Source organism: Lynx canadensis, chromosome E2, assembly GCF_007474595.2.
Source record: "Lynx canadensis isolate LIC74 chromosome E2, mLynCan4.pri.v2, whole genome shotgun sequence".
In the NCBI taxonomy this organism is placed as follows: domain Eukaryota; kingdom Metazoa; phylum Chordata; class Mammalia; order Carnivora; family Felidae; genus Lynx; species Lynx canadensis.
In genome coordinates, this window is record NC_044317.1 from 42,938,843 (window position 1) to 42,966,829 (window position 27,987).

The window sequence follows — 27,987 nt, forward strand, 5'->3', positions numbered from 1 at the left end:
AGCTGCGCGCCGCCCGCCCCCTCTTCCTCTTCCAAGCACGTCCCAGTCCGAGTACCCCGCTGCTGTCGCCATGGCCGCGCTCACCCAGAACCCGCAATTCCAGAAGCTGCAGCAATGGTATCGCGAGCACGGCTCTGACCTCAACTTGCGCCGCCTTTTCGAGGGGGACAAGGAACGTTTTAACCACTTCAGGTGCGCGCGCGGGGCCACAGGCGGGGCGCGGGCGTGCGGGACCCGGATCCGGGTGCACGGGACCCGGATCCGGGTGCACAGGGCGCCGCGCATCGGGTCAGGTGTGCGGGCCCGGGGCCGGGGCGGTCGGGCCGGGGGTCCTCGGCGGACCCCGGCCACGGATCGGGGCCCAGGCCCAGGCCCCAGTTTGTCCTTGAAGCCTCCTTGAAGCAGGTTCCTGGGGGCTCGCGGAGGTCTCGGAGCCGGACTGCTTAGTCATGAGAAGCAGGCCACTCCGCCGTTCTCCCTCCGCAGGGGCATCTCTCTCTCCACCTTCTGTCCCCGCCCCCCACCTCTAATGCCTGCCATTCGAGAAGGGGCTCCTTCCGCAGTTGTGGCCTGGGGCCCTAGCTGACGCAGCAGGCGGGAAAGGGCTGTCCCCTGAACCCCCCGCCCCTGGCCCAGAACGGGCGGGAACCCCCGAGGTTTGCGATGTGGGTGGGCGGGTCTGGGGGATTTGCGGGGAGCCGCGGAGAAAGGTGGAGATGTGGGGGCATGATTTCTACGAAGGAAGCTCGGTGTGCAGACCTATGCATGACCAGGAAATGGAAAGGAATCAGTGGGAGGAAATCTTGGGGGGGGGCAGGAATCTCGGGGTGCTCCGGTGACTGGTGCAGGTGTGTTGGGAAGGGGAGGTCTGTGGCTCCAGACTGGAAGCCCCATGACCAGCCCTGCCTTCTGAGTCCTTTCCCGATTGAGTAGCAGAGTGGAAGCTCTAGCAGGGAATGGTCACTCCACGGGGTAGGCAGGGGCAGTGCACCCAGCCGTTGTCTTCCCGGTTTTAGCAGAGGAATGGCTCCTCAGGAAGGGTCTGCAGCCCCATTGTGTGAGGCTGGCCCCATTCACTGTGCTGGTGGGCAGACAGGCGACAGCACCGCTGTGCTGAGCAGCTGAGGCTTGTTTGGGGTGTGGCTCAGGGAGAATGTTTTTTTTCTGGATGCAGCTCTGGTCGGGGAATGGGCTCTCCTGAGAAACGGGGTGTGGTCAGTGGCTTCTGCCATCTTTTTGCAGCTTGACCCTGAACACCAACCATGGGCGGATTCTGGTGGATTACTCAAAGAACCTTGTGACCGACAGTGTGATGCAGATGCTGGTGGACCTGGTAATGTTCTGCTGTGGGGGGCTTGACCTGTGACCCACAGCATGGCAAGCGAACCGGGGTCCTGGGAGCCTACAGGTCCTCGAGCAATTTTATTTCCTTCCCTCAGCGGACCTCAGTCACTGCCTCTGTGCGACACAGGGCTCTGAGCTCCTGCCCTCCCCCGCCCCGATTCTAAGCAGCGTCCCAGGGGATTCGGTGCCAGTGTCTGAGCAGACCCTTCGCAGGCAGTGGGGTGGGGGGCACCAGGCTGCACCTGTCTGTCAGCCCCACTGGGACTGCATCAAGCCTAGAGTTTGGTGGCTTGGGCACTTGGTTGCCAGTGTGAGTGGATCAGGTCTCAGTATCTTCTCTTCCCAGGCCAAGTCCAGGGGTGTGGAGGCTGCCCGGGAGCGCATGTTCAATGGCGAGAAGATCAACTTCACCGAGGTGAGCTGGCCTGGGGATGGCCGACTCTACATACCCTCCCGGGCCTCTTCCTTCCCTTTGGGGTTCATCTGACTGAGAGCACCGCACGGTGTCTTCACCTCTGCTCTTCAGCAATGTTTTTGCTTAACAAGGAGCCTGAAAGCCTATTTCCTTGAGTGGGTTGCAGGGCCGTGGGGTGCATCTTCCCCAAGACTGGCAGTCTGGACCTGGTGAGGGTGGAATGCTGTCTGCCTAGAGCACATCTCAAGCCTGCAGGGTGATGGCTTCTCAAGGCATGCTCAGAGAACTTAACTCTGGTCTATCTTTGCTCTGAGTTTTATTAGTGAAAAGAGAAATCTTAGGACAGAAGATCAACCTCCTCAGTGGTAGGCATCAGTAGGAAGCAGAGATACAGCCAGGCCTTGGGGGCCCTGTTCCTGAATTGCTGTGGAAGCCTGGAGGCATAATAATCACTGAGTGCTAAGAGTCTTATCCTCACAGTGTTATTATCCTCCTTCACACAAGAGGAATCTGAGGCTCAGAGGGCAAGTCGCTTATCCAAGACGTTATAAGAGATAGCAAAGTTTCAAACTCAACTTGTCTCACTGCTGGGCTAGGCTGAGGGAAGCTGCAGTCAAGGAGGGCTTCCTGGAGGAGTGCATCTTCTTATAGAATGTCGGACAGGAGTGAGGTTGGGCAGGGTGAGGGTAGAGTGGCATGATGTCTTCCACCTTAGTGAACCTCCCCTTGGGTCGTCTCTTTCCTATCCACCTGGGATCTATAGAGCTGTTTCCTTCAAGGACTCCTCTACTGGCTTCAGCTTGATGGGACTGTTGCTCTCACATGACAAGGACAGCTCCTTGGCACCTGTCACGGGCCTACAGTTTGGCTTGGTTTGGGTTCTGGCAGTTGGTGGGGTGGGGCCGCTTGGTGAGGGACATTTGAGTCCCTTCTTTGCTCCACATCCAAGGGGCTGGGGGTACTTTTCAGAAGGTGCCAGCAACTACCATGTACTCTCACGGAGGAGGTGAGACAAGGTTAACGAGCCCTGGTCCTCTGAGCCCATTGATTGCTTGTCTCTCACCTGTGTTCCCATTCTCTGCCTTTGCTCACTCTGTTCCTCTTTCCTTGGCTTTTCATGCTCTGAACACCGAGGGGCCCCCTGGGCTTTTCCTGGTCTCCCTCCCCCTGTGACTGTAGCCAAAGGGGAGCAGCACACGCCTGCTTCCTCCAGGTCCTGGGGTAGCCTCTACACCCAGAAGCATGCAGTAGATTCTCAGTACAAGACTGTGGTACTAACACACCTCAGGGCTCGCGTGCGTGTCCGGTGGAGAAAGGGCTGGGCTGACTCCTCACCCAGGCTGCACCGTGCCCCCCCGGGGGCGTGGCTGCCCTGGGCTAGGGGTGGGGGTAGGGGTCTTCACAGGCTGACTGCATCCCCAGGATCGCGCAGTGCTGCATGTGGCCTTGCGGAACCGGTCAAACACCCCCATTCTGGTGGATGGTAAGGATGTGATGCCAGAGGTCAACAGGGTCCTGGAGAAGATGAAGTCTTTCTGCCAGGTAAGCAGCTCCTGCGCTGGACTTGCCCTTGGCCGTGGGTGTGCATGTGTTTGAGAATCTGGGGACCTTGATGGGCCGCCCCTCCATTCTGCTTGGAGAGAACTCAAGGCCTCATCGCATGGAGGCGGTCTGTGTGCTCGCTGGCCTGGGGGCTCTACCCTTGTTGTGATGGACCTACCGCTGGCAGCCACAGAGCAACCTCTTTGCTGAACTGTAATCACTTGTGGGCTCATGGTGACAGTCTGGCCAGAATAAAGATCCGAAAAGAAAACTGAGGCCCCTAAGGGATGGGATGGTAGAGGAGAGGAGGTAGAGCAGGTAGAAGGGAGACTTGCTTTTTCTAATCTCTTTAGCAACATGCCCTTATTTTTTAATCTAGAACTAGGTAAATTGAATGGTTTTTTAATTTAACTTTATTTTTTTCATGCTTATTTTTGAGAGAGAGTGCGTGCACGTGGGGGAGGGGCAGAGAGAGAGGGAGACACAGAATCCAAAGCAGGCTCCAGGCTCTGAGCTGTCAGCTCAGAGCCCGATGCGGGGCTTGAACTCATGAACTGTGAGATCATGACCTGAGCCAAAGTCGGATGCTCAACCAGCTGAGCCACCCAGGTGCCATGATAAATTCAGTGTTTTAACATTTCCTTGACCGTGCCCCCAGCTTGCTCTCCAGAGGTAGCATTTATAGCAGTTTCTGTGAAATCTTCTGAAAGCTTCCTATGCATGTGCTATGTGTATACATACATCTCTCTCTTCTTTGAAACGTGTATGTACACATGTATACACACACACGGGTTCATTTTTAACTACTTTTTGCAGCTTATTTGTACTTGTAAATAAGTAAGACATGTCCCTCTGTCCACATAACGGTGCCTCCTTTTCCTGTGGTGGGTGGGTGTAGATGTTGCTTCAGAGATCAGCTAGAGATTTCCCCACATCAACCACTGTTGCCTTAGTGTCTGTTCCAGGGTCGATTCTGCAAGGCTTAGAGGACATCCTCAAGCCTGGGGTACAGGGGTGATGTACGTGTGTGCGCGCGCGCGCGTGCATGCACACGTGTACATAGCATGTATGGGCTGTGTGTGCTCTGAGAGTGATAATCTGGGCTCTGGTCAGCTTGTCCCTGGGAGCAGTGACCCCCACCTGTGACTGGCCCAAGTCTATTTGCTTTGGCTCCCAGCCATTTCAGACCTCAGACAGCAGGAGTGATCTGGCCATCAGTCCTGGTGGCCTGGCCAAATGAGTAGAACTTTGTGGGGTGAGGAAGGGTTGGCATCGTGATGAGACTCTGGATTCCACAGTGTTCCTTAATAGTGTGGTCGGTACTTATGATGGGCTTTGGGTGTAGGGAAGGGCCTTTCCAGCCATCAGGGGTGAGTGGTGGAGCTGACACGTGTCAGAAGCTGGTGCTCTTTCGGATGAGCGCGTGTGTGCTCAGGCCTGCGGCGTGGAGAGTGTGGCGCTGGCCGTCCGGGAAGCTATTTCCAGGAAAGCACTCCTTTAGAGCTGGCTGTGGGATACCTGACTCAGACTGATGGGGTATTTATAGTTCAAAAAAAGCTAATGAGTGGCAGCAATTCTACGGTGAGGAACACTCCCCATAGCTGTGCCGAGGTTAGAAGTTTGCCAAGGTCGGGTTGAGGATGCTCGCCATGATCCTGATTATAGTGTCAAAAGTCACAAACAACCTGGGCTCAGGGCACCTGGCTGGCTCAGTCGGTGGAGCATGTGATTCTTGATCGTGAGTTTGAGCCCCACATTGGCCATAGAGACTACTTAAAAATAAAATCTTTAAAAATGAAAAAAAAATTAAAAAACACAAACAGCCTGAGCCCATTTATCAACGAACTAATTAGTAAAATCAGTATATGTTTATATATTGTAGTCCCGGGCACCATTAGATGTTAGGGAGCTATGGTTACCTTGACCTGCCCTGCTGTTGAGGATGTGCAATGAAGTTGGAAATGGAAATTGCAAAACTGGCATGTGTTGTAAAACCCCATCTGGTGGAAGAAAGGCTGTGCGTAGTCATATTAAAGACACAAGTTTTCTCCCCTGGGATGCTTTATTGTAACAAAACTTTAATGGTGAGAGGGAGGCTTGAGAAGCTGAAGAACTTTATTTTTTTATTGATGGAAAACTTCTCATGACAATTGGTTGCCTTCTTATTTTAAAAAAGAAAAAGGTTGCTGGGTCTTACTGGTTTGGGGAAAGATGTATGTAGTAGTTTTCTATTGGTGTATAATAAATTGCTCCAAAACTTAGCAGCTGAAGACAGCGATTGACGTTTCTGTGGATCGGGATTTGCAGCGGCTGTGCTGGCTGGTTCTGGTCTCATAAGGTTGTAGTCAAGGTATTGGCCAAGGTTAGCGCTCATCTGAAGGCTTGATGGAGCCTGCAGGATCTGCATCCAAGAGGACTCACTCGCGATTAATTGCTGGCTTTGGGGAGGCCTCAGTTCTTCACCTTGCGGACCTCCGTACAGCAGTGTCCTCATGACAAGGGAGCTGATTTCCCCAAGTGAGTGATCCAAGGGAGAGCAAGACAGAGTGCCTCAGGGTCTTTTAGTACCTTGAGCTAGCACGTGAAATTACATCTTTCATTCCTGTACGACTGTGTTAGTTGTATAGGTCAGTTCTGATCAAAGGAGGAGGGGACAACACAAGGACGTGAACACAAGGAGGTGAGGACCACTGGGAGCGATCTTGGGAGTTGGCTACACAGTCTGCCTTCTGGCTCCCAGTGATTATGTTCCTTCCATGTGGAGAACACCCTACTCCCTTTCTCCTAAGGCTGTATCCTGTTACAAGATCAGCTGGAAGTCCAGAACTTCATCATCAGAATGAGGTAGAGGTCGAGCAGTATCTGCATTTCCTTTAATGCAACTCAGATATACTTCCTTTTGATGTGAAGACATGTGAATTAAAGAAACAATTTATTTGCACCGCACACACCCAACCCACAACGGTGAGGTAGGTGTAGGATAGCTGATATAGGAGAATTCCTGTTCAAAGAGAGGGGAGATGGGAGGCACACAGGAGTCATTGGTCCAAACCATTTTGAAATCCAGCAGGACATAGACTCGAGGTTGGCTTGGTTAGGACTCAAGGTCTAGGAATCATTTCTCAAGGATTTTGGCCTTGCCCTCATTCATTCTTTTTACCTGAAAGGTAGTTTGTGTTTGCAGCTACATAGGTTTTTCGGCCTGCTTACTGCCCATAGAAACGTGGGTATCTAGGGATGCCTGAGTGGCTCAGTTGGTTAAGCTTCCAGTATCGGCTCAGGTCATGATCTTGTGGTCTGTGAATTTGAGCCGTACCGTCAGGCGCTGCACTGACCGGTCAGAGCCTGGAGCCTGCTTTGGATTCTGTGTCTCCCTCTCTCTCTGCCACTCCCCTGCTTGCTCACTCTCTCTCTCTCAAAAATAAATGTTGGAAAAAAAAAAAAAAACATGGGTATCTAAAGCCCTCTTTTCCTTTTGTACTATCTCTGTCCCTTTCAGTCCAAGCCGGTAGTGTTTCTGACAGTTCAGTTGTCTTTGTGGGTCTCCTATGAAGCTTACTGGGGGGGGGGGGGTTCACTCCATCAGGCAAAAGCCATACCTACAAATATTTTCAAGACAAGGCCTTTTCTATCATTGTTTTTGAGAATGAGTTTCCTCAGAAGCCGGATATTTGACCAAAACGTTTTCTGTGTTACCACTTTAGCTCCTTCTGAGATCTAAACAAAGCATTTTATAGCCACACTCTCTGCTTCACCTTCTCACTGTGCCCTAGATTTGATCTTTGCCAAAGAGCCATCTCTTAATTTTAGCCCCTGTTGCCTAGAGAAGCTGGGAATTTCTAAACCCAAGAAGCTAGGCAGTTCCTTTAACACGACTAATGGGTTAATGTACCTGATGGGTGCACAGGTCCCTTATTCAGCTTGGGGGTGGTATGCAGTGTTGTAAACACCAGGAGACAGGAATCGGTGGGGTCCGTGTGGAGCTTGGCTGCATGTCTGATGATCCTGTCCCTGGCACCAGCCCCAGTAGTTGGCATTTCACGTCTCTCATACATTAGATTCTGCTGAGAGTTCACCCCCGTTTGGCAAATTCTGACAGTGTTACTGAGATGGGGGTGTCCCCTACTTTGTTAATGATGAAATAGGGTCTAGCTGGGGGGGTGAGTATGGCAGGGATTTGCCAGTGTGGTCTCAGTAGGACCCTGTGAGGGTCTGGACGTTGGGCTTGAGACCTTTTGAGCAGCACTTTATACTTGGACGTTTGGGCTGAACACACCTCCCACTCTGTGCCAGCGTGTCCGAAGCGGTGACTGGAAGGGGTACTCAGGCAAGCCCATCACGGACGTCATCAACATCGGCATCGGTGGCTCTGACCTGGTAAGGAGGACTCCTTTGGGATGGGGTGAGGGGTCCCACCCAGAGTCTTGGTTTTTCCAGGGTGAGACCTGCCTGGCTTTCCCCACTTCTGTAGGCCCTGAGTCTTGTTTTCTGATGCTGCATCTTCCCACAGGGACCCCTCATGGTGACTGAAGCCCTTAAGCCGTATTCTTCAGGAGGTCCCCGGGTCTGGTTTGTCTCCAACATCGATGGGACCCACATTGCCAAAACTCTGGCCACCCTGAACCCCGAGTCCTCCCTGTTCATCATTGCCTCCAAGGTATGGGCCTTGGACCCAGCCTGGCTCCCCAGCCCTGTGTGTGGTTGGTGGGGGTGGGGTGGGGTGGTTAGACCCTCCTGAGCACATCATGCTTTGTGGATCAGGTCTGGCAAGCTGTGCTCAGACTGTTCTTGTCAGGCGGTAAATGCGGTTTACCTGATGGAAACCCAAACTGGTCAGTTAGAAGCTTCGTCTTGTTTGCTTGCTTATTTGTTTGTTTGTTTGTTTGTTTGTTTTTGAGAGAGAGAGAGGGAGACACAGAACTCAAAGCGGGCTCCAGGCTCCGCCCTGTCAGCACAGAGCCCGATGCGGGGATCGAACTCACAAACTGTGAGATCATGACCTGAGCCGAAGTCGGACGCTTAACCCAGTGAGGCACCCAGGCGCCCCAGAACTTTCATATCTGCTTGTTCTGTGGGATCTGTGCCCAGCCTGGGTTTTGTTTGTGGCCATTTATGCCCTGTTTACTCCCATCAGTGCACATAAAATATGAAGAATTCCATCTGGATTCTGAGATCACAGCCTAGCTTGGGCCAAAGGAGCTCCCAGCGTGGCCACTGCCCCTTTCCTGGAAGATGCTTTGGCCTTTGACCTGTGGTGAAGGAGTGGTGTGTGTGGGTGGGATGGGGGCTGTGTATGTGCCTTTCACTAGGATTCTTCTCAATCTGGTTGGGAAGTCCTGGAATCACAGGATCATGGTAATACTTCCAGGCCTCTGCCCCAGACAGAACCACTCATTGTGACTTTGTGGACAGTTGGGCAGAGGTTGGAGTGACTGTCACTGCTCCTTGTGATAACTGGGCACCCACATGGCCTCTGCCACTGAACCCTGGCTCTGGGTCACAGCGACCCTGAGCTGGGGGCTGACTGCTGTACTTTCTGGCTGTAGACCTTTACCACCCAGGAGACCATTACGAATGCGGAGACAGCGAAGGAGTGGTTTCTCCTGTCTGCCAAGGATGTGAGTGCTGGGGTGGGTGGTGGGCACTGCGTGGGCTGGGAAGGACGGGGTGGGCCTGCCTGTCCACCTGAGTGGCCAAGCCTAACGCTACATGGGGCCCTATTTCTCCTGACATTGGCAGCAGGAGGCAGCCTCTCTTGGTGCCCACCTTTTCTGGTTAAGACGTTTCCCAGTCCCAGACATACCAAGTGTGCCAGAACCTGCTCTGACTAGCTGATGGCACTTTAAGGTCCCTTGGCCTTGTAGGGCCTTCTCTACCCCTGGCCACACTCATTTGTTTAGAGGGGAGGGACCCTCAGCCTTGTGTGCCTGTGAGGTAGGCTGGGCCTCTAACTCCTCTCTCCTCTTCACCTTAACGTGGGGCTCCTCCAACAGCTTTAGAGCCCAGGACTGGGAGCAGTGAGTCCCACCCAGGACCTCAGTTTCTCCAGGGGTGGGAGGCTCACTACCCTTGGGCGGCCTCTGGACTCAGTTCGGTGTAACCTGACTCTGTCTCTTGTAGCCTTCTGCAGTCGCGAAGCACTTTGTCGCCCTGTCTACCAACACGGTAAGTGCCCGTGTGGGCTCCCAGACTTCCTCCCTGGGAGGGCCCAGGCCACGTCAAGGTGTCAAGGTCATAGCGTATCAGAAAACTCAAGCTGAGATGTGATTCACACGTCTGGGGATCTTGGCTGGGCTGATGGGATAGAAGGGGTCAGTTGCCTGTGACGGAGGTGAGAGGCACAGCACCCCTTCTGCGTCCTGCCGTCACATCTGTGCAGCTCCAAAGAGGGATCCCATTGACCCTGTCTACCTCCGACGCCTGGCTGAAATCCAGAACGCTCCACACACATGATCTCTTTTGGCCTCTGCCACCCTGCCCCTGGCCTGTCCCCACATGGGACGTGCAGGGTAGGGGTGGAGGGTGCATCCCATTTCTTATATAAGAACATTAAGCCCCGGTGAAGGATTTTTGCCCAGTGACTGCATGAGTCAGTGAAGCTGGGATTAGAACACCGGTCTCCTGCTTGCCAGTTCTTACAGTCTGCCTGGCCTGGGGCTGTGCGAGGTGGGGGGGTGGGGCTGTGTGCCAGGAGTAACAAACCTCGTGGGCACTTGCTGTCTGGTGGGCTTTGTACTAGGCTATGTCAGAGCTGGAAGCACACAGGTTTTCCTAACCGTTCCCCCCACCTCCTCTGCCCCTCATATCTGACTCGCACCCCTGCCTCCAGGGCCGCCCTACCCAGAGGGGAGGCAGGAGCACCTCTTAACGCTGGCTGACCAGAGCACCACTGTCTGCCTTCTGCCGGCAGAGTTGAGACTGGTCGGTAGGGTCATCTCCTCCTGTCTGACTAGGGTTGCTGACCCTCTGTGCACAGGGGACCAAGCACCTGAGGAACGGGGTTGGCCATCTCCTAAAGGCTTTCTGGGGAAGGGTCACCATCTCAGATACTGGAAGGGGCTGGACAGGTGTCCTGGCTGTGTGACACCTGGCCTGGGAGGTGGCCCCTGTCCCTCTCGGGTTCCCACCCTGGGCTCAGTTTCCCGTATGTCCTGGATGGGTTGGTGTCTGCACCTCAACAGGTCCAGGAGGTGGGTCTTGGCAGGGCAGTGTGTGGGCCAGGTCCCTGCACTGGGTGTGTGGCCTCCCGCCACAGGAGGGCTTCACGGACACCAGGCTGCAGCTGTTTCTGGGTATGAGCCGGCCTTGTGTCCAGTTCTAGGGGTGAAATCTGCTGGTTCCTGCCCGGCATTGACCGGCTACTCCAGCCCTGCCCCATCTGCCCGCAGCTTGAATGGCATGACGCCTGGCACCCAGGAGCTCCTGGTCTCATCCAGCTAATGTAGGCTTTCTTCCTTCTCTCCCTTTGCCCCTTTTAGACTAAAGTGAAGGAGTTTGGGATTGACCCTCAAAACATGTTCGAGTTCTGGGATGTAAGTAAAGACACTTCCTTGTGCTGGGTGAATTATGTGTCCTTTGCCAGGCGTGACCACTGAGACACACATGAGGGGCCTATGAGGTCAGGTCAACATTTATTGAGCACCTGCTGCATGCCTAGCTTTGGGAAATGGCCGAGAGGCCCTCAGAGAGGCTTATGGGGCAGGAGCAGCCCAGTCAGGATGAGGGCTCCACTTCCACTGAGGGCGGGCTGAGCTTGCAAGGCCAAGATGACATTCCCCTGGGTGCCTGCCAGCGGCCCCCACCGTGGGGTAACTGGAGCCACCCTTACCCCCTTCACTAAACTTGAGGTTGTGAGTTATTCTCAGTGTTGACCTTTTTCTGAACTGCAGCTGCAATCTGTAAAGGCCAAGGGGCAGGGTGAGGCAGGAGGTGTGACTGGGCAGGCCTGCTCCAGAGGGGTGGGAACAGCCAGCAGATGGCAGAGAGGAGGTGCCAGGCCTGGGGCCTGCACGGAGCCTTGTCAGGCAGCCTGCAGAACAAACCTCGCCTGAGCAGCCCTAGCAGCAGGTGGTCAGGGACTCATCTCAGCTATGGCCACAGCTGGTGCCAAACAGTGAGCGGGACCTATCCTTGCGGCTTGCCTGAGCGTGGCCCTGGTGGGAGAAAGGCTCCGGCTGTGGAATGCAGGGGAGGCTTGGGGTGCAGGGCGCAGCGTGGGTGCTGTGAATGCAGCAGGCGTTGTTCTAACACGTGACCGTGGCAGGCACACCAAAGAGGGTGTCATCCAATGGGAGTTTTCCCACTGGGGCTGTTTGCAGGCCTTTAGACTGGGAGCTGTTTGCTCGGTGGCCGCATCCACAGATGTGATCTCCTTTGAAAGCTCTGAAGGCCTAGGAGTCTGGGAGAAAATGAAGCCCTAAGGCCCTAAGGCATCTGTTGTGTGTAATGAGTTAACTTCTTTCTAGAATGGGACTAATTATGTACCATCCTTGGAAGAATTGAGAAGAGTCACTCAGATCATTTTCTTCATCCTGTGGCTCAGATGAGGAACCCCGGTCGAGAGAGACTGTGCAGCTTTCTAACATGTTGCATGTCTGATAAAGTAGGGGAGGCGTCTTCTACCTCTTTCCCGGGATCTGGAGCCTGAACAGGAGGTGGTCAGGAACGAGTGGCCTGCCAGTCACCCCTCTGGGTTTTCACTGGCCGTAACAGTCCAGCGTGCAGAGATGAAGGGGGGTGTGGCTTAGGGAGAGGCGCAGGTCTCCAGGTAAGGCCTGGGGTAAGGCATGGGGCTGGGGCTGGGCAGTGTGGCCTGAGTGACCGAGGTGGGCACAACGAAGGCCTCCTGGGCCAGGCCACGCATACCACATACACAGTGGCTGCAAGAGGGACCTGCCTTGGTCACTAAGGATGTATATCATTTTGAATCAAGAGGTGTCACCTGAGGAGCCAGGGACAGGGGAAATTTGTGGAGCCTAGTATCTCTCAGGTGAGACAGAGGGTCAGGACAGACATAGGGGATTTTGTACTGGCTTTGAGGTAAGATCAGAAGAGTCCAGTCTGGCAGGGGGACATATAAGTGGTGAGCCTGGTCATTTAGGGTCAGTCATGGGGTAGCCTCGTGTCGGGATCAGGCAGAGGTACGATGGTAAATAGTGGGGTTTCTCAGGGCTCAGCGGCTCAGCCAGAGTCCGCATACATTGGAGAGCTAACTTTGACTGGTGGGGTCTGAAGAGGAGCCAGGACAGGTACAGGTGAGTTCTGAGGAGGAGCAAGGACAGGTAAAGGTACTGATGAGGTCTATGAATTCTGGAAAAGACACCAGTATTTACAGATGGTTCTATCAAGTGAGGTCTGAGAAACCAAAGTCATGTACAGGTACTTTAACCTGGATCTGTGAAGTGAAGTCCCTGGCATAGGACAGTCATATACATCGGGGTCTCTCTTGACTGGTTCTGCAAAGTGAGCATCAGGTCATGGGTGTGTGCTCACTCGAATGAGGTGATTAAAACTCAGAATTAGGCAAATACACGTAAGCCCCCTGAGCCACATCAGCCACCTGGCTCTCGGCATCCTGACCAGGTGTGATAAGCAGAGCTCAGGGGTTGCAGAGGCCTTTGCGGATCCACGACCAGCCAAGGTTCTGGCACTGGGTTCTGGCTGGGGTGGGGTTTGAGGGGCCCAGAGAGGGAAAGTTAGGAATAGAGCAAGTTATAAAAGGTGAGGACTGGGGAGTTGGGGCGTGTGAAGAAGATACAGGAGCCGTGTTGGTAAGGTATAGTTTGAGAGGCTCGTGGCAGACAAAGGTCTAGAGACCCACGTCTATAGGGTGAGAGGTCTGAGGCCCAAGTCACTCAGGCACCAAGGGGCTCTCACCAGTCCTCCCTCAGGCCCAGGTAAGCAGCCAGGAATTTGTCCCGTCTGAGAGAAATATCTGTTCGGATTAAGTTTGTACAGTGGAGTCGGCCAAGGGCGGTCTGTAGAGCCACATCTGTCTGAGGTCTCAGGAGCTAGAGTCAGACAAGGTGTGTATAACTAGGCAGGTTTCTTAGGGAGGCCTGAGGAGCCAAGATTTGGCACATATAGGTAGAAGCGGGTTGCTCAGGTAAGGACACTGGAGCCGGAAAAGGGCAGAGAGAGCAAAGTCTGACAAGTGAGGACTAGAAATCCATGGTCAGGTCCAGGTCAGAGCTATGTCCTCAGGTGATATCCAGCAGTTCTGGTCGTGCACAACTCGGTGATCCTAGAGGTGGTCCTGGGTCCCCTGGGAAAAGACTGAAAAGCTGGAGTCAGGCAAAAGGAAGGGGAAGGGGAACTGCATCCATGAATTCTGGGTCTGGCTCAGGTATGTAGAACAGGTCTGTGTCACGTGGGGCTTGAAGAGTTGAGGTGAGATACAGGTTTGTACTTTGGGTTTCTACCAAGTAAGGTCTGAATGCTGAGGAGCTGGGGTCAAGCACAGGTGGGTAGAGCTGAGTTTTTCAGGTAATATCTATGAAACCAAAGGCAAGCAGAGGTAGATTGACCTGAAAAGCCATGGTTAGGTTCATTCAACTCTGTCTCACCATTGAATTTAGGCATACGTCAGTAGACGAGATCTGTCAGGCGAGGCCTAAGGAGCTGGTGTTAGGCTTATGTAGAAAGAACTGTATCTCTTAGATGATCTCTGAGGATATGAAGTGAAGTCAGGAGGACAGGGCTCAGTCTCTCAGGTGAGATCTCAGGAACCAGGATTGGGTACGAGTGACTAGATCTGGATCTCCTAGGTAAGGTCAAGATCAGGAGATAGAACTGCATCTCTGCCTATCTTGTAGAATTGTTTTGCAAGATTGACGAGTTGTGGCCAGGTACAGGTATATGGAATTGAGTTTCTCAGGAAGGGTCTACGGAGTCTGTAAATGGCACAGGTTTGTATCCTTGGGACTGTCAGTATAGTTCAGCACAGGTGAGTACAGCAGGGTTTATCAGGTAAGGTCTGTGGAGCCAAGATTAGGGCAGGTTCACAACACTCAATCTGTCCAGTGAGTTCTAATAAGTCACAGTCCAGCCCTGGGAAGAACCGAATGTCTTAGGTGAGATGTGAGCAACGGAGATGAGGTACAGGTAGGCGGAGCTAGCCCACTAGGTACAGTCTCAGAAGCAAGCACAGGTAGGTAGAATTGCACTGCCAGGTGTGGTCTGAGGAGCCAGGGTCCAGCACTGGTAGGCAGATCCAGCCCACTAGGTGAGGTCTGAGGACCCAGGGGTCAAGCACAGGTAGGCAAAACTGGCCCACCAAGTATGGTCTGAGAAGCCAGGGTCAAGCCCAGGTAGGTAGAACAGGCTCACCAAGGTGAAGTCTGAGGAACCAATGTGAAACGCAGGTAGGAAGAGCTGGTCTGGCAGGTGAGGTGTGAGGAACCAGGGTCAACCATAGGTCCACCAGGTATGGTCTGAGGAGTCAGAGTCAAGCACAGGTAAGTAAAACCGCCAGGTATGATCTGAGAAGCCAAGGTCAAGCAAAGGTAGGTAGGACTGGCCTATCAGGTGAAGTCTGAGGAACTGGAGTCAAGCACAGGTAGGCAGATTTGGCTTGCCAGGTGAGGTCTGAGGAGCCAGGGTCAAGCACAGGTAGGTAGAATTGGCCTGGCGGGTATGATCTGAGGAGCCAAAGTCAAGCACAGGTAGGTAGAACTGGTCCACAAAGGGTGGTTGGAGGAGCCAAGATCAAGCACAGGTAGGCAGAGCTTGCCTGGCATGTGAGGTCTGAGGAACCAGGATCAACCATAGGTGGGTAGAACTGGTCCACCAGGTGTGGTCTGAGGAGCCAGAGTCAAGCACAGGTAAATAAAACTAGACCACCAGGTATGATCTGAGGAGCCTAGGTCAAGCATAGGTAGGCAGATCTGGCTTGCCAGGTGAGGTCTGAAGAAGCAGGGTCAAACACAGGTAGGTAGAACTGGTATATCAAGCAGTCTGAGGAACTGGAGTCAAGCACAGGTAGGCAGAACTGGCCTATGAGGTGAAGTCTGAGGAACTGAGGTCAAGCACAGGTAGGCAGATCTGCCTTGCTAGGTGAGGTCTGAGGAGCCAGGGTCAAGCACAGGTAGGTAGGTAGAACTAGCTTACCCGGTACAGTCTGAGGAACCAGGGTTAAGCACAGGTAACGCCGCCAGGTACGATCTGAGGAGCCAAGGTCAAGCATAGGTAGGTAGAACTGGCCTATCAGGTGAAGTCTGAGGAACTGAGGTCAAGCACAGGTAGGCAGACCTGACTTGCCAGGTAAGGTCTGAGGAACCAGGGCCAAGCATAGATGGGTAGAACTGACCCACCAGGTATGGTCTGAGGAGCCAGGGTCAAGCAAAGGTAGGTAGAACTAGCTTATCAGGTGAAGTCTGAGGAACCAGGGTCAAGCATAGGTAGGTAGAATTGGCTTGCCAGTTATGGTCTGAGGAGCCAAGGTCAAGCACAGGTAAGTAAAACTAGACCACCAGGTATGATCTGAGGAGCCAGGATCAAGCAAAGGTAGGTAGAATTGGCTATCGGATGAGATCTGAGGAACCAGGGTCATGCACAGATAGGTAGAACTGGCCTACCAGGTATGGTCTGAGGAGCCAAGGTCAAGCACAGGTAGGTAGAACTGGTCCACCAAGGGTTGTTGGAGGAGCCAAGATCAAACACAGGTAGGCAGAGCTGGCCCAGCAGGTGAGGTCTGAGGAACCAGGGTATGATCTGAGGAGCCAAAGTCAAACATAGGTAGGTAGAATTGGCCCGCCGGGTACGGTCTGAGGAGCCAGGGTCAAGGACAGGTAGGTAGAACTGGCATATCAGGTGAGGTCTGAGGAACTGAGGTCAACCACAGGTAGGTAGATTTGGCTTGCCAGGTCAGGTCTGTGGAATCAGGGTCAAGTATAGGTAGGTAGAACTGCGCTGTCATTTGTGGTCTGAGGAGCCAAAGTCAAGCATAGGTAGGTAGAACTGGCCCACCAAGGGTTGTTGGAGGAGCCAAGGTCAAACACAGGTAGGCAGAGCTGGCCCAGCAGGTGAGGTCCGAGGAACCAGGATACGATCTGAGGAGCCCAGGTTAAGCATAGGTAGGTAGGACTGGTCTATCGGGTAAAGTTTGAGGCACTGGAGTCAAGTACAGGTAGGCAGATTTGGTTTGCCAGGTGAGGTCTGAGGAACCAGGGTCAAATATAGGTAGGTAGAACTACACGACAGTGTAGTGGTCTGAGGAGCCAAAGTCAAGCATAGGTAGGTAGAATTGGCCCACCAGGTATGGTCTGAGGAGCCAGGGTCAAGGACAGGTAGGTAGAATTGGCATATCAGGTGAAGTCTGAGGAACTGAGGTCAAGCACAGGTAGGCGGATTTGGCTTGCGGGTCACGTCTGTGGAACCAGGGTCAAGTATAGGTAGGTAGAATTGCACTATCATTTGTGGTCTGAGGAGCCAAAGTCAAGCATGGGTAGGCAGAATTGGTCCACCAGGTGAGATCTGAGGATCTGGGGTAAAGTACAGGTAGGTGGAACTAGCCATTGGTCTTAAGGATTCAGGGTCAAGCACAGGTAGGTAGAACTGGCCTGTCAGGTCAAGTCTGAAGAACTGGGGTCAAACACAGGAAGGCACATCTGGTTTGCCAGGTGAGGTCTGAGGAGCCAGTGTTAATTAAGCACAGGTAGGTAGAACTGGCCCACCAGGTATGGTCTAAGGTGTCAAGGTCAGGCACTAGTAGGTTGAACTAGCCTGTCAGGTTAAGTCTGAAGAACTGGGGTCAAACACAGGTAGGCAGATCTGGCTTGCCAGGTCAGGTTTGAGGAGCCCAGGTCAAGCATAGGTACGTAGAACGACCACCAGGTGCAGTCTGAGGAGCCAAGGTTAAGCACAGGTAGGCAGAGCTGGCCCGGCAGGTTAGAGGAGCTGGGGTCAGAGACAGGTAGGTAGAAGTGGCCAGCCAGGTATGGTCTATGTATGGACTCAGGGGCATGTAAGGTAGGCAGATCTGGTCTGCCAGGTGTGGTCTGAGGACCCAGAGTCAAGCACAGGTAGGTAGAAATCGCCCTCCAGGTGTGATCGAAAGACCAGAGTCATGCACAGGTAGGTAGAAGTGGCCCACCAGATATGGTCTGAGGAGCTAAAGGTCAAGCACAGGTAGGCAGAATTGGCCTGCTAGGTACAGTATAAGGAGCCGGGTTCATAGAAGGTAGGTAGAGCTGGCCCACCAACTGCAGTGTAAGAGCCACAGGCACGTAAAGTAGGCAGATCTGCCCTGCCAGGTGTGGTCTCAGGACCCAAGATCAAGCAAAGGTAGGTGGAGCTGGCCTGTCAGGTGTGGTCTGAGGAGGGAGGTAGAGTTGACTTTCAGGTGTTGGATTCAGGCAAAGGCATGTACCCTTGGATCTTTGTGGTGGGGCCTGAAGAAGGTTAAGCTTGGGTGGGTGGAGTGGCCACAGGCGAGTCCCACAGCATTGGGGTCTTTAGGTAGACAGACACTGTGGGGTTCAAGGGAGGTCTGTAAGCCCTAAGTTAGACGAGAGTAGGTAGATGTGGCTCTCTCAAGCATGGACTTTGGAGCCAGAGATCTACACTTGAGTCTTGTTGGTGAAGTCCTTGGAACGTGGCTCTGGCTTAGGTGTGCTGGCCCAGGTTTTAGAGTTAGAGGGGAGGCTTGGAGAGCATGGGTTAGTCACAGGGAGGGAGAGCCACATCTCGGCGGGGGGGCGTCTCTGGAGCACTGGTATACACAGAGATACTTGTGTCTGATGAGGTCTGAGGCTCCTCAGTGAGCGGTTGTTGCCAGGTCAAGCTGTGGCTGCTAATGTCGGATCTGCAAGATGCCGAGATCCGTGTCAGACAAGGGATATGGAGCTGGGTTTCTCAAGTTGGGCCTGGGAGTTGAGGTCAGGCCTGTTCAGACAGAGCTGAGTCTCTCAGGAAAGTGTGAGGAGTCTGAGTTGGACTCAGGGAAGTACGCCCGAGTCTGTCATCTGAGATGTGGGGGGTCAGGCACAGATACGTGGAGCTGGGTACACCCGCTGAGCTTTCTGGAGCCAGTCTCTGACAGGTGTGTGACCCTGTAGTATGAGGTACTGGAGCGGGACACAGGTAGGCAGAGCTAACCTCACAGGCGAAGCCACTGCATCCATGCAGTGTCGTGAGTCCGTGGATCCGGAGTCATGTGGGCAGAGGTATATAAGTGTGATCTTAGGTGGGTTCTTGTCACCTGGATTCAGGTATGAGTTGGCATCCCTGGGCTTGTTAGGTGAAATGAGAAGGCAAGCTCTAGCCCAGGAATGCATAACTGATGTGGCTGGTGAGGCCTGAGAATGTGGGTCAGGTGCAGGTGGGGTCCTCGGTGGTAGGATCAGGCATGGTTTGGGTAGCATGGGCTGCCCTCAAGGGAAAGCCAGAGTCATCGTAGGTATGTGTACCTGGGTCTGCCTGGGGACCCTTAGGATCAGGTAGGACAGATGGAATGCCTTGGCCAGGGCAGCTTCCTGTTCTCAGTACCCCGGTCAGGCATGATAGGCAGAGCTCATGGTGTTGCAGAGGCATGAGGATCTCTGGCCAGTCCAGGGTGTCGTCTATAGCACTGGGGTCTGAGTTACTCAGGTGAGGGAAATAATAGAATTATAACTAGATAAAGTGAGGTTTGTTGTGGGAGAGGCATAGAATGCTGAACTGACTGAGGAGCTATAAGGTGTGATCTGAAAGAGCCGCTGCAGCGAACATGAGTTCTAGAGACTGTGTCCTGTAGGTGGAGGTCTTAGAGGCTCAAGTCAGACACTGGCATTGCCTGGCTCCCAAAAGTGAGGTCTGATGACCTGGCTCAGCCAAAGTCAGCAGCTTGGCAGTCTGCTTTCTAGAATTGAGTCTGTTCGGTGAGATCTGAGACCCCGTGTCATACATGGTTGGGCCCCTGGGACGGTGTCTGTCAGGTAAGGTTTCCCCAAACCTGGACTGTTTCCAGGTGAAGGGCCTCCCTGTTCATCTCATTACCCAGGCCAAAAACCTCTGGGCTGCACTTGATTCTCTCATTCTCTCAATTCACCCTATTTGATTGAAGTTCCTGAATCAGTCCTTTGCACCCTCATCCACAGTACTGTCACGTTCCTGATGACCCCTGGCATTCCCTGCTTCATTCTCCAGCGTTGCCTCTCAGCTTCTACCCTCCAGCTCCGCTGCTTCTTTCATCTAGAATGTGCTGTGCTTCTCTTGCCCAGCCTGTCTCAATGGGCCTCCAATAGAGAATTAAGCCCTAATGCCCCAGAGCATCCAGGGGATGTAATGAATCAGCATCTCTTCTTTGCTTCTAGGAGAGTACTAGCCTTGGACCATCCTTGGGACAGTTAAGAAGTGAAGTCACTGAAAGTATTTTCTGTGGGGCTTAACTCTCTCACTATTGAGAAAGGCTGCTCTAGCCACAGGACCTTTGCCTATGCTGTGCTGGCTGCTGGAATGCTTCTCCCCACTCAGTGCTTTCCTGGGTAATGCCTGCTCATTCCTTAGATCCAAGCTCAAGCACTCCTCAGGTTCCTTTCATAATTGGTTTCACTGGCGTATTTCCTTTCTCCCAAGCACTTATATCTCATTTCACATTTATTGGCACGATTATTTCATTTACACATCTGGGGACCCCCCCATGGGCTGCTTCTGTTGCCTGTGCTAGCTATGTGGTAGGTGCTCTATAAATAGCTGTTAAGAAGATGTGAATGTGTCAGGAAGATACAGAGTGGAATCTGCAAGTGTGAATGGTAGGCCTGTGTATGTCTTGGGGCTGAGACTACGATCAGGTATGAGCTCTGGGCCTGTCACTGTCCCAGGAGGCAGCCCTAGGCTTGGATATGAGGCACTGGGTCTGTCAGTATCAGAAGGGGCAAGGCCAAGCCCAGGCATATTAGTATCTGAGGAGGCAGGGCCAAGGCCAGGTAGCGTTGGATCTTTCTTTGTTCAAGGACGTGTGCTTGGGCACAGGTAGGAGGCATCGGGTCTGTTCGTCTGAGGATGCAGGGCCTGGCACAGGTAGGAGGCCCTGGGTCTGTCACTGCCGAAGGAGGCCAAGCCGGGTACTGGTATGAGATTCTGACCTGTTAGTGCCCAGGTAGGTGGGCTCGCCACAGGTACAAGATGTTGGGTCTGTCACTGTTCAGAGAGGCTGGATACAGGTATGGCCGGTCAGTGTCTGAGGAAGCAGGACCTGGCACAGGTATGAGGTGCTGGGTCTGTCAGAGTGTGAGGAGGTAGAGCCTGGCACAGGTATGAAGGGCTGGGTCTGTCGGTATTTGAATAGGCCTGGCACAGGTGTGAGGCATTGGGTCTGTCAGCGTCTCACGAGACATGACCAAACACGGGTATGAGCTCTGGGTCTGTCGGTGCCTGAGGCGGCCGGGCGTGACATAGGTATGAGGTGCTGGGTCTGTCAGTATTCGAAGAGGCTCGGGCACAGGTATGAAGCACTGGCTCTGTCAGTGTCTGAGGGGCAAGACCCGGCAAGGTATGAGATGCTGGTCTGTTGGTGTCTGAGGAAGTGGGGCTGGTACCAGGTACGATGTGCTGGATCTGTCTGTGTCTGAGGAGACCAGGCCTGGCGCAGGTAGGAGGCACTGGGTCTGTGGGTCTGTCTGAGGAGATGGGGCCTGGTACCAGGTATGAGTCGCCGGGTCTGTCGGAGGAGGAGGAGGCCAGGCCCGGTGCAGGTATGAGGCGCTGGGTCTATCGGAGGAGAAGGCCGGGCCTGGCGCAGGTACGAGGTGCGCCGGGTCTCTCTGTGTCTGAGGAGACAGGGCCAGCCATGGTAAGGTCTCCGGTTGGGTCTTGTGGCTCTGATCAGTCCCACGCGTAGTCTGTCCTGTTGGTCAGCACAAAGAGTTGCCAGCGCCTGGCCTGCTGTCTTGCTTCCCAGAGGTGGGTTGGGCCTGGCCCTCCATGCTGCACCTGTGGAAGAGCCTTGCTTTCAGGGGGCAAGTTTTGTGGCAGGAGGGAGGGGGGGCGGGGTGCGCCAACCCTTGTTCAGCACCTTTTCCTGTCTCTCCTAGTGGGTAGGAGGACGCTACTCGCTGTGGTCAGCCATTGGACTCTCCATTGCACTGCACGTGGGTGAGTGTTTGTTTTAGTCTTGGGAGATGATATTGTAGTCTGAGGTCAGGAGTGGGGGTCTCATGTCCCTGAACACCTTCCTGACCCACAGAGGATGCTGGCCCCTCTCCCCTTGGCTGGAACATTTCTTTCGGGTCAGGACGGCAGGACTTTTTTCTCTTGGGTTTGCAGGTTGGCCTTGATCTCTGTCCCTCACAACTGCCCTCCTGCCATTTCCCATGGTGGATGAAGTTAGATCTGCCTTTGCCCTGAGGGCAGACTCTGATTAGAAAGACTTTCTGTAGGCCCAAGTCTTCCCAGGTCCTTTTTCTTCTGGCTGCACCTCAGCCTTTCCTTGGGTCCAGAAGAAGCTGTGTCCACTGCCAGAAGGGCACCGGGCATGACCATTTCTGTTGACGCTGCTTTTGTGTCGCAGGATTTGACAACTTCGAGCAGCTGCTCTCAGGGGCTCACTGGATGGTAAGTGCTGAGGCTCGTGTTCTCTGCCAGAGACATGTAGTTGCTCTAGCTCCCTCTCCTCCTGGGCAGCTGCTCGGCTCTCACTGACCCTGCTCTTGTTTCAGGACCAGCACTTCCGTACGACACCCCTGGAGAAGAACGCCCCCGTCCTGCTGGCTCTGCTGGGCATCTGGTACATCAACTGCTTTGGGTGTGAGACGCAGGCCATGCTACCCTATGACCAGTACCTGCACCGCTTTGCCGCCTACTTCCAGCAGGTACCAGCTGCCAGGCCAGGTCTTGGGTCAGCCTGTGGGGGCACTGGGAGGCCCATGAGCCCAGGTTTTTGCCCCTCCAGGGGCTTTTCTCCCCCACTGCCCTTGGGTATAGCCAAGGCCCACCTCTGTTCCCAGTCTCAGGGTGACTCTTTGTTACCAGGGTCTGTTTGATCTGAGTGTTAGCCAAGTTCGACGACCATAGAGGGGCATGACTGGTTATCATGGTGGCCAGTCAGACCCTGGCTTGGCTAGGGCATGGGTCTCAGCTCGGTCATTCCTTCCTTGGCCATCACTGTGTGCCTGCGATAGGGTGGGGGCCATCGGCCAGGACCCCTATGGCTTGCACTGCTTTTGTCCCTCTAGAAAAGCAACTCACACCCAGTCTGTGGTGCCTCTTTGGGCTACTCACAGCCTTCTGCACCCCCTCGAATCTCCAGGGCCCCCAGGGACCAAACAGCATCTCTCCTGGTCCAGATTCTCTTTCAGGGGGCCTCTTTTCAGGGCTCCCCACAGTCCAGCATCTAGTTGAGGTGACAGACCTCAAAGGCTGTACACCCTGGACCTCAGCCAGCCTTTCCCTAAGGCAACAGTTAAAGAGGGGCACCTGACTGGCTTGGTTGGAAGAGTACGCAACTCTTGATTTCAGGGTCATGAGCTCGAGCCCCACACTGGATGTAGAGATCACCTAAATGAATAAACTTGAGAGGCACTTGGGTGGCTCAGTTGGTTAAGCGTCCGATTTCAGCTCAGGTCATGATCTTGTGGTCCATGGGTTCGAGCCCTGCGTTGGGCTCAGAGCCTGGTGCCTGCTTCGGATCCTGTATCTCCCTCTCTTTCTGCTCCCCCCCCCCCCCAGCTTGCATGCTCTCTCTCAAAAACAAATATATATTAAGAAAAATGTTTTTTAATAATTTAAAAAGAAATACATCAATTAAATATACTGTGACTGGTTTCTGCTCATAGGGAGGTCCTCCTTAGACCTCCATCCCCACCTTTACCTTCCTGCAGTGCTCTAAGCCAGAAAGCCACGAGCCTGTGTCCTCGAGGGGCGATGAAAGGAACATGCCTGATGATAACCCACAGGGCAGGGCAGGTATACTTGGTGCATCTCAGGCAGGATTTAGGCATGGTGCATGAAGAAAAGAAGACTTGCAGGTAGAGGGCTGGGTTTCTGTCCCTATTCCAGGGTGACATGGAGTCCAATGGGAAGTACATCACCAAGTCCGGCACTCGTGTGGACCACCAGACGGGCCCCATTGTGTGGGGGGAGCCAGGGACCAATGGCCAGCATGCCTTCTACCAGCTTATCCACCAAGGTAGGGCCCATCTGGCTTGGGCAGGGGTGCTGCTCAGGAGGGGGAGGGCCCCCTGGCAGAGACTTCTCCCTGAGGTCAACACTCTCCTATCGGCCATGTGGGTGGCCCCCATGGGCTAGGGTAGGAGCTTGGGTGACCGCTGTGCCCTCTTACAGGCACCAAGATGATACCTTGTGACTTCCTCATCCCAGTCCAGACCCAGCACCCAATAAGGAAGGGTTTGCATCACAAGGTAAGAGCCCCATCCAGCCTCTCCTCACACTTTGTCAGGCTCACATTACACCCAAACTATTAAAGAGCTGATGCATTGGTTGGCGGTTATACTAGTTTTCTGTTCCTGCCATAACAAATTACACAATCGTAATGGCTTAAAACAACACCTGGTTTTTATATTGGTTTCAATGGATCTGAAGTCCAGCAGGCTCTACTGGGTCTTTGCTCAGGGTGGACCAAGGTCCAGTTTCCTTGATGGCAGCTAGCGGATCATTCTCAGCTCCAAGAAGCCACCTTGGCCTGTGGCACGGTCTCAGAACGAGTAGTGGTAGGTGGAGTCCCTCTCCAGCTTTGATTCTGTCCTACCTCCTCTGTTGATTCTCTCTGACCAACTTATTTGCCTTCCTCTTCTACTTTTTGGGGCCCATGTGATTACATTGGGCCCACCTATCCCTATCTCAGCGTCTGTTACCTTCATTCCATCTGTAAGATCCCTTTTGCCATGTCCTGTAACCTACATAGGTGCAACAGCAGGGGCGGGGGCAAAGATCTTACTTACCACAGCAGCAAATGGGAAAACCATCCAGTACCTAACCTGACCTGACACTGGCTTTGAAGAGGATTGAGTGCACCTTATGTTGGGTGTGCAGAGTAGCATGGGTAACTGTGAGCACAGGCTTTGGAGTCAGAGACCTGGGTTTGAATTCTGATTCTTCCTCTCTCTACCTCTGTGATTCAGCACTGTTGACTTGGGGAGACAGGCTCAACTAGGAAAGAGAGGGGATGCTTTTGCCCCTCAGAATCTTATAAGATAGCTAAAGTTCTTAGCAGGGTCCTCGGCAAGTCAGGCGTGTTCCTGAAAGGGTAGTTATTGTCATTACCTACTTTACCCTGTCATCAGATGTGACCTGCCGTCCCCTCTCACTTCCATCGAGCTCTATGTTGGGGGCTGGCAACCTGACCGAGGCTGGGACTACCCCAGCTGAGAATTGCCAGGCAGTCTTGCCCCTCTGCCTGAAGCTCAGACAGTACTTCTTGGCAGAACTGGGTGTCTCTCTTGTCAGATCCTCATGGCCAACTTTTTGGCCCAGACTGAGGCCCTGATGAAGGGGAAGTCGACAGAGGAGGCCCGGAAGGAGCTGCAGGCCGCAGGAAAGAGTCCAGAGGACTTTGAGAAGCTGTTGCCACACAAGGTCAGGACTTCTGAAGTGGGTGGCATCCTGGAGTCGGAAGGATAAAAGTTGTGAGGCCAGGGCAAGGATTCACAGCGTGCCTGCCTTGTCCTACGCAGTAGGAGGGGCTGTCCTTACAGATCTGCACATCCCGACCTCTGGGACAGGGTGTACATCCCCTCTTAAGTTATTTGGGGATCACAACTAACCAGGGGACATTCCTGGGTGTTTTCTGAAGGTCTTTGAAGGAAATCGCCCAACCAACTCTATTGTGTTCACCAAGCTCACACCATTCATTCTGGGAGCCTTGATTGGTGAGTGAGCGGGGAAGGTCCTGGCCTGGGGTAGGTTGGATGAAGCTGGTAGAGCCCTAATGTGCCCCATCTGCCACCTCTGTAGCCATGTACGAGCACAAGATCTTCGTTCAGGGCATCATCTGGGACATCAACAGCTTTGACCAGTGGGGGTGAGTTGCTGCTCCTCAAGGGGAGGGTGGAGAATGCCTGTGGGCAGGCTTACGGATTTCACTGGTGATGCTGGAACCTTCCTCTTATTCTTATCGTCCTGCCAGGGTGGAGCTGGGAAAGCAGCTGGCCAAGAAAATCGAGCCTGAGCTTGACGGCAGTAGCCCAGTGACTTCTCACGACGCTTCCACCAATGGGCTAATCAACTTCATCAAGCAGGAGCGTGAGGCCAGAAGCCAATAAACTCATGCCTGGCTGCAGTCCCTATTGTGACTGGTCCTTCTTTGTCCCTCTTCACCAGAGATGTACTGCACAGTCCTTCCCAGAGCACCTTCTGGCTGTAGGCTTGGAGTACAAGCCCTTTGGGGGAAGCTGGTCTGGGATTGCTATCATCACCCCTCCATGTCTGTGTGCCCTGTTTTACGACTGGCTGAAGTGTTTCAGTGCAGCTGATTTTTCTGACCGTGTTCACCTTGTTCATGTATCAGAAAAATAAAGATGCCACAAAGGAGGTTGTAGGCTTAGCCTCTTCTTGTCTCTGGAAGTGGTGCTCTACATAGGAGTTAGGGCAACCAGGAGGAGTGATGTGCCTCGACTGAGGCTTGACTTGTAAGTGGTGAGCAGGTCCAGAATGGAGGATGGTCCCTTGAGAAGAGAGTGGAGGAGACATGGGGCACAAAGTCACAAGGGCAACTTAGCCACTGTAAGCAAATCCTTTTCTTTTATCCGCTCCTCACCTCAGTGATTTTGGAGGAATTGCATGCTTCTGTTCACTGGATACTTAGTTCTAAAAGCTGCATTAGATTATGTCTGTTATGGATGAATACCTAGCCCAGATCAAGGGTAATGATCATCTTCTGGCCAGATGCTCAGGAAGTTCTTTTCTTTCAGAAGACAGGCACTGAAAAAAGGATTTTGAGCAAACTACCCTTTTATCTTCTGTTGAAGATACTTACCTTCTGTTCAGGATGTTAAATAATATTTTTGGCCCCTTAGGCAGAAAGGGAAGTTTACTTTAAGAGTCAATGAGCAGGGGCGCCTGGGTGACTCAGTCAAGCGTCTGACTTCAGCTCAGGTCATGATCTCACACTCCATGAGTTCCAGCCCTGCATCAGGCTCTGTGCTGACAGCTCAGTTGTCTGGAGCCTGCTTAGGATTCTGTCTCCCTCTCTGCCCCTCCCCTGCTCATGTTCTGTCTCTGTCTCAAAAATAAATAAAAGCATTAAGATAGATTGATTGATAGATAAAGAGTCAACAAGCAGAATTGATCGGCAGGCTGGAGGCTGAGCTTTCAGGGTCTACACTCGATCATCATACAGGGTCTAGACAGGGAAACTGCTGCCCCTTTCACAAAAGCCCCATCATCACAGCTGCCTTCACCCCATTCTCTCCTGGGTTGCCCCTTTCTGAGTTGTACTCTGGGTTGGTCACATGACTTCCTCAAGACAGGGAAAGCTCCTGTAAGAAGACAAATGGCACCCATGAAGGTTCAAAGGGAGGCATACCCTAATTACGGAATGTGACCATACAGATGTAACTATCTGCTTAAAATACTGCTTGGAAGTTGTCAGCACTTCTCTAATGGTGGTGTAGTTCTGTTTTGTTTTGTTTTTCTTTCCAAAAGCAAATGCCCACTCCTCTAAAAATGGTCTTTGATGGTCTGGCTCTGTTGAGGCCCCTCCTAACCCACCTTCTTTCTTAATCTAGCTGATAAGTGAAGGCCTTATTTATTTATTTATTTTTTTAATTTAAATCCAAGTTAGTTAACATAGAGTTTAAGGTGGTTTCAGGAATAGAATTTAGTGATTCATCACTTACATATAACACCCAGTGCTCATCCCAACAAGTGTCTCCTTAATGCCCATCAGCTATTTAGCCCATCCCCCTACCCACCTCCCCTCTGGCAGCCTTCAGTTTGTTCTCAGTATGAGTCTCTATGGTTTGCCTCCCTCTCTGTTTTTCCTATTTTTCCTTCTCTTATGTTCATCTGTTTTGTTTCTTAAATTCCACCAGTAAAATCACGTATGTTTTTCTCTAACTTATTCTGCTTAGCATAATAACTCTAGTTCATCCACGTTGTTGCAAATGGCAAGATTTCATTCTTTTTGATCACCATGTAATATTCCATTGTATATATACACCACATCTTTATCCATTCATCAGTTGATGGACATCTGGGCTCTTTCTATAATTTGGCTATTGTCGATAGTGCTGCTATAAGCATTGGGGTGCATGTGCCCCTTCAAATCAGCATTTTTATATCCTGTGGATAAATGCCTAGTAGTACCATTGCTGGGTTGTAAGGTAACTCTATTTTTACTTTTTTGAGGAACCTCCATACTGTTCTACAGAATGGCTGCACCAGTTTGCCTTCCCACCAACAGTGCAAAAGGGTTCCCCTTCTCCACATCTTCCACCAACATCTGTTGCCTGAGTTGTTCATTTTAGTCATTGTGACAGGCATGAGGTGATAATCTTGCTGTGGTTTTGATTTGTATTTCCCTGATGATGAGTGATGTTGAGCATCTTTCCATGTGTCTGTTAGTTATCTGGATGTCTTTGGAAAAGTATCTGTTCAATCTTTTGTCTGTTTCTCCACTGGATTATTTATTTCTTGGGTGTTGAGTTTGATACATCCTTTATACATTCTGGATACTAATCTTTTATCTAATATGTCATTTGCAAATATCTTCTCCCATTCCATCTGTTACCTTTTAATTTTATTCTTTCCTT

General features: G+C 52.7%; 1 protein-coding gene across 1 annotated transcript; it reads left to right on the top strand.

Annotated features, from left to right (window-relative positions):
• GPI (glucose-6-phosphate isomerase) lies at positions 1-25,766 on the top strand. Its single transcript, XM_030297631.1, has 18 exons — positions 1-192; positions 1,243-1,333; positions 1,691-1,759; positions 3,182-3,301; positions 7,595-7,678; positions 7,812-7,958; positions 8,848-8,919; positions 9,422-9,466; positions 10,780-10,833; positions 21,313-21,373; positions 21,789-21,832; positions 21,937-22,089; positions 23,276-23,405; positions 23,561-23,637; positions 24,683-24,811; positions 25,029-25,104; positions 25,190-25,256; positions 25,362-25,766. The coding sequence occupies exons 1-18, from the start codon at positions 71-73 to the stop codon at positions 25,495-25,497; spliced, it is 1,677 nt and encodes a 558-aa protein (XP_030153491.1). The 5' UTR covers positions 1-70; the 3' UTR covers positions 25,498-25,766.
• The last annotated feature ends 2,221 nt before the right edge of the window (positions 25,767-27,987 follow it).

Coding starts and splice junctions, on each gene's coding strand:
- GPI (XM_030297631.1), top strand. CDS start 71: ATGGCCGCGCTCACCCAGAACCCGCAATTCCAGAAGCTGCAGCAATGG. Junction 23,406..23,560: donor CTACCAGCTTATCCACCAAG/GTAGGGCCCATC, acceptor GCCCTCTTACAG/GCACCAAGATGATACCTTGT. Junction 25,257..25,361: donor AACAGCTTTGACCAGTGGGG/GTGAGTTGCTGC, acceptor TCGTCCTGCCAG/GGTGGAGCTGGGAAAGCAGC.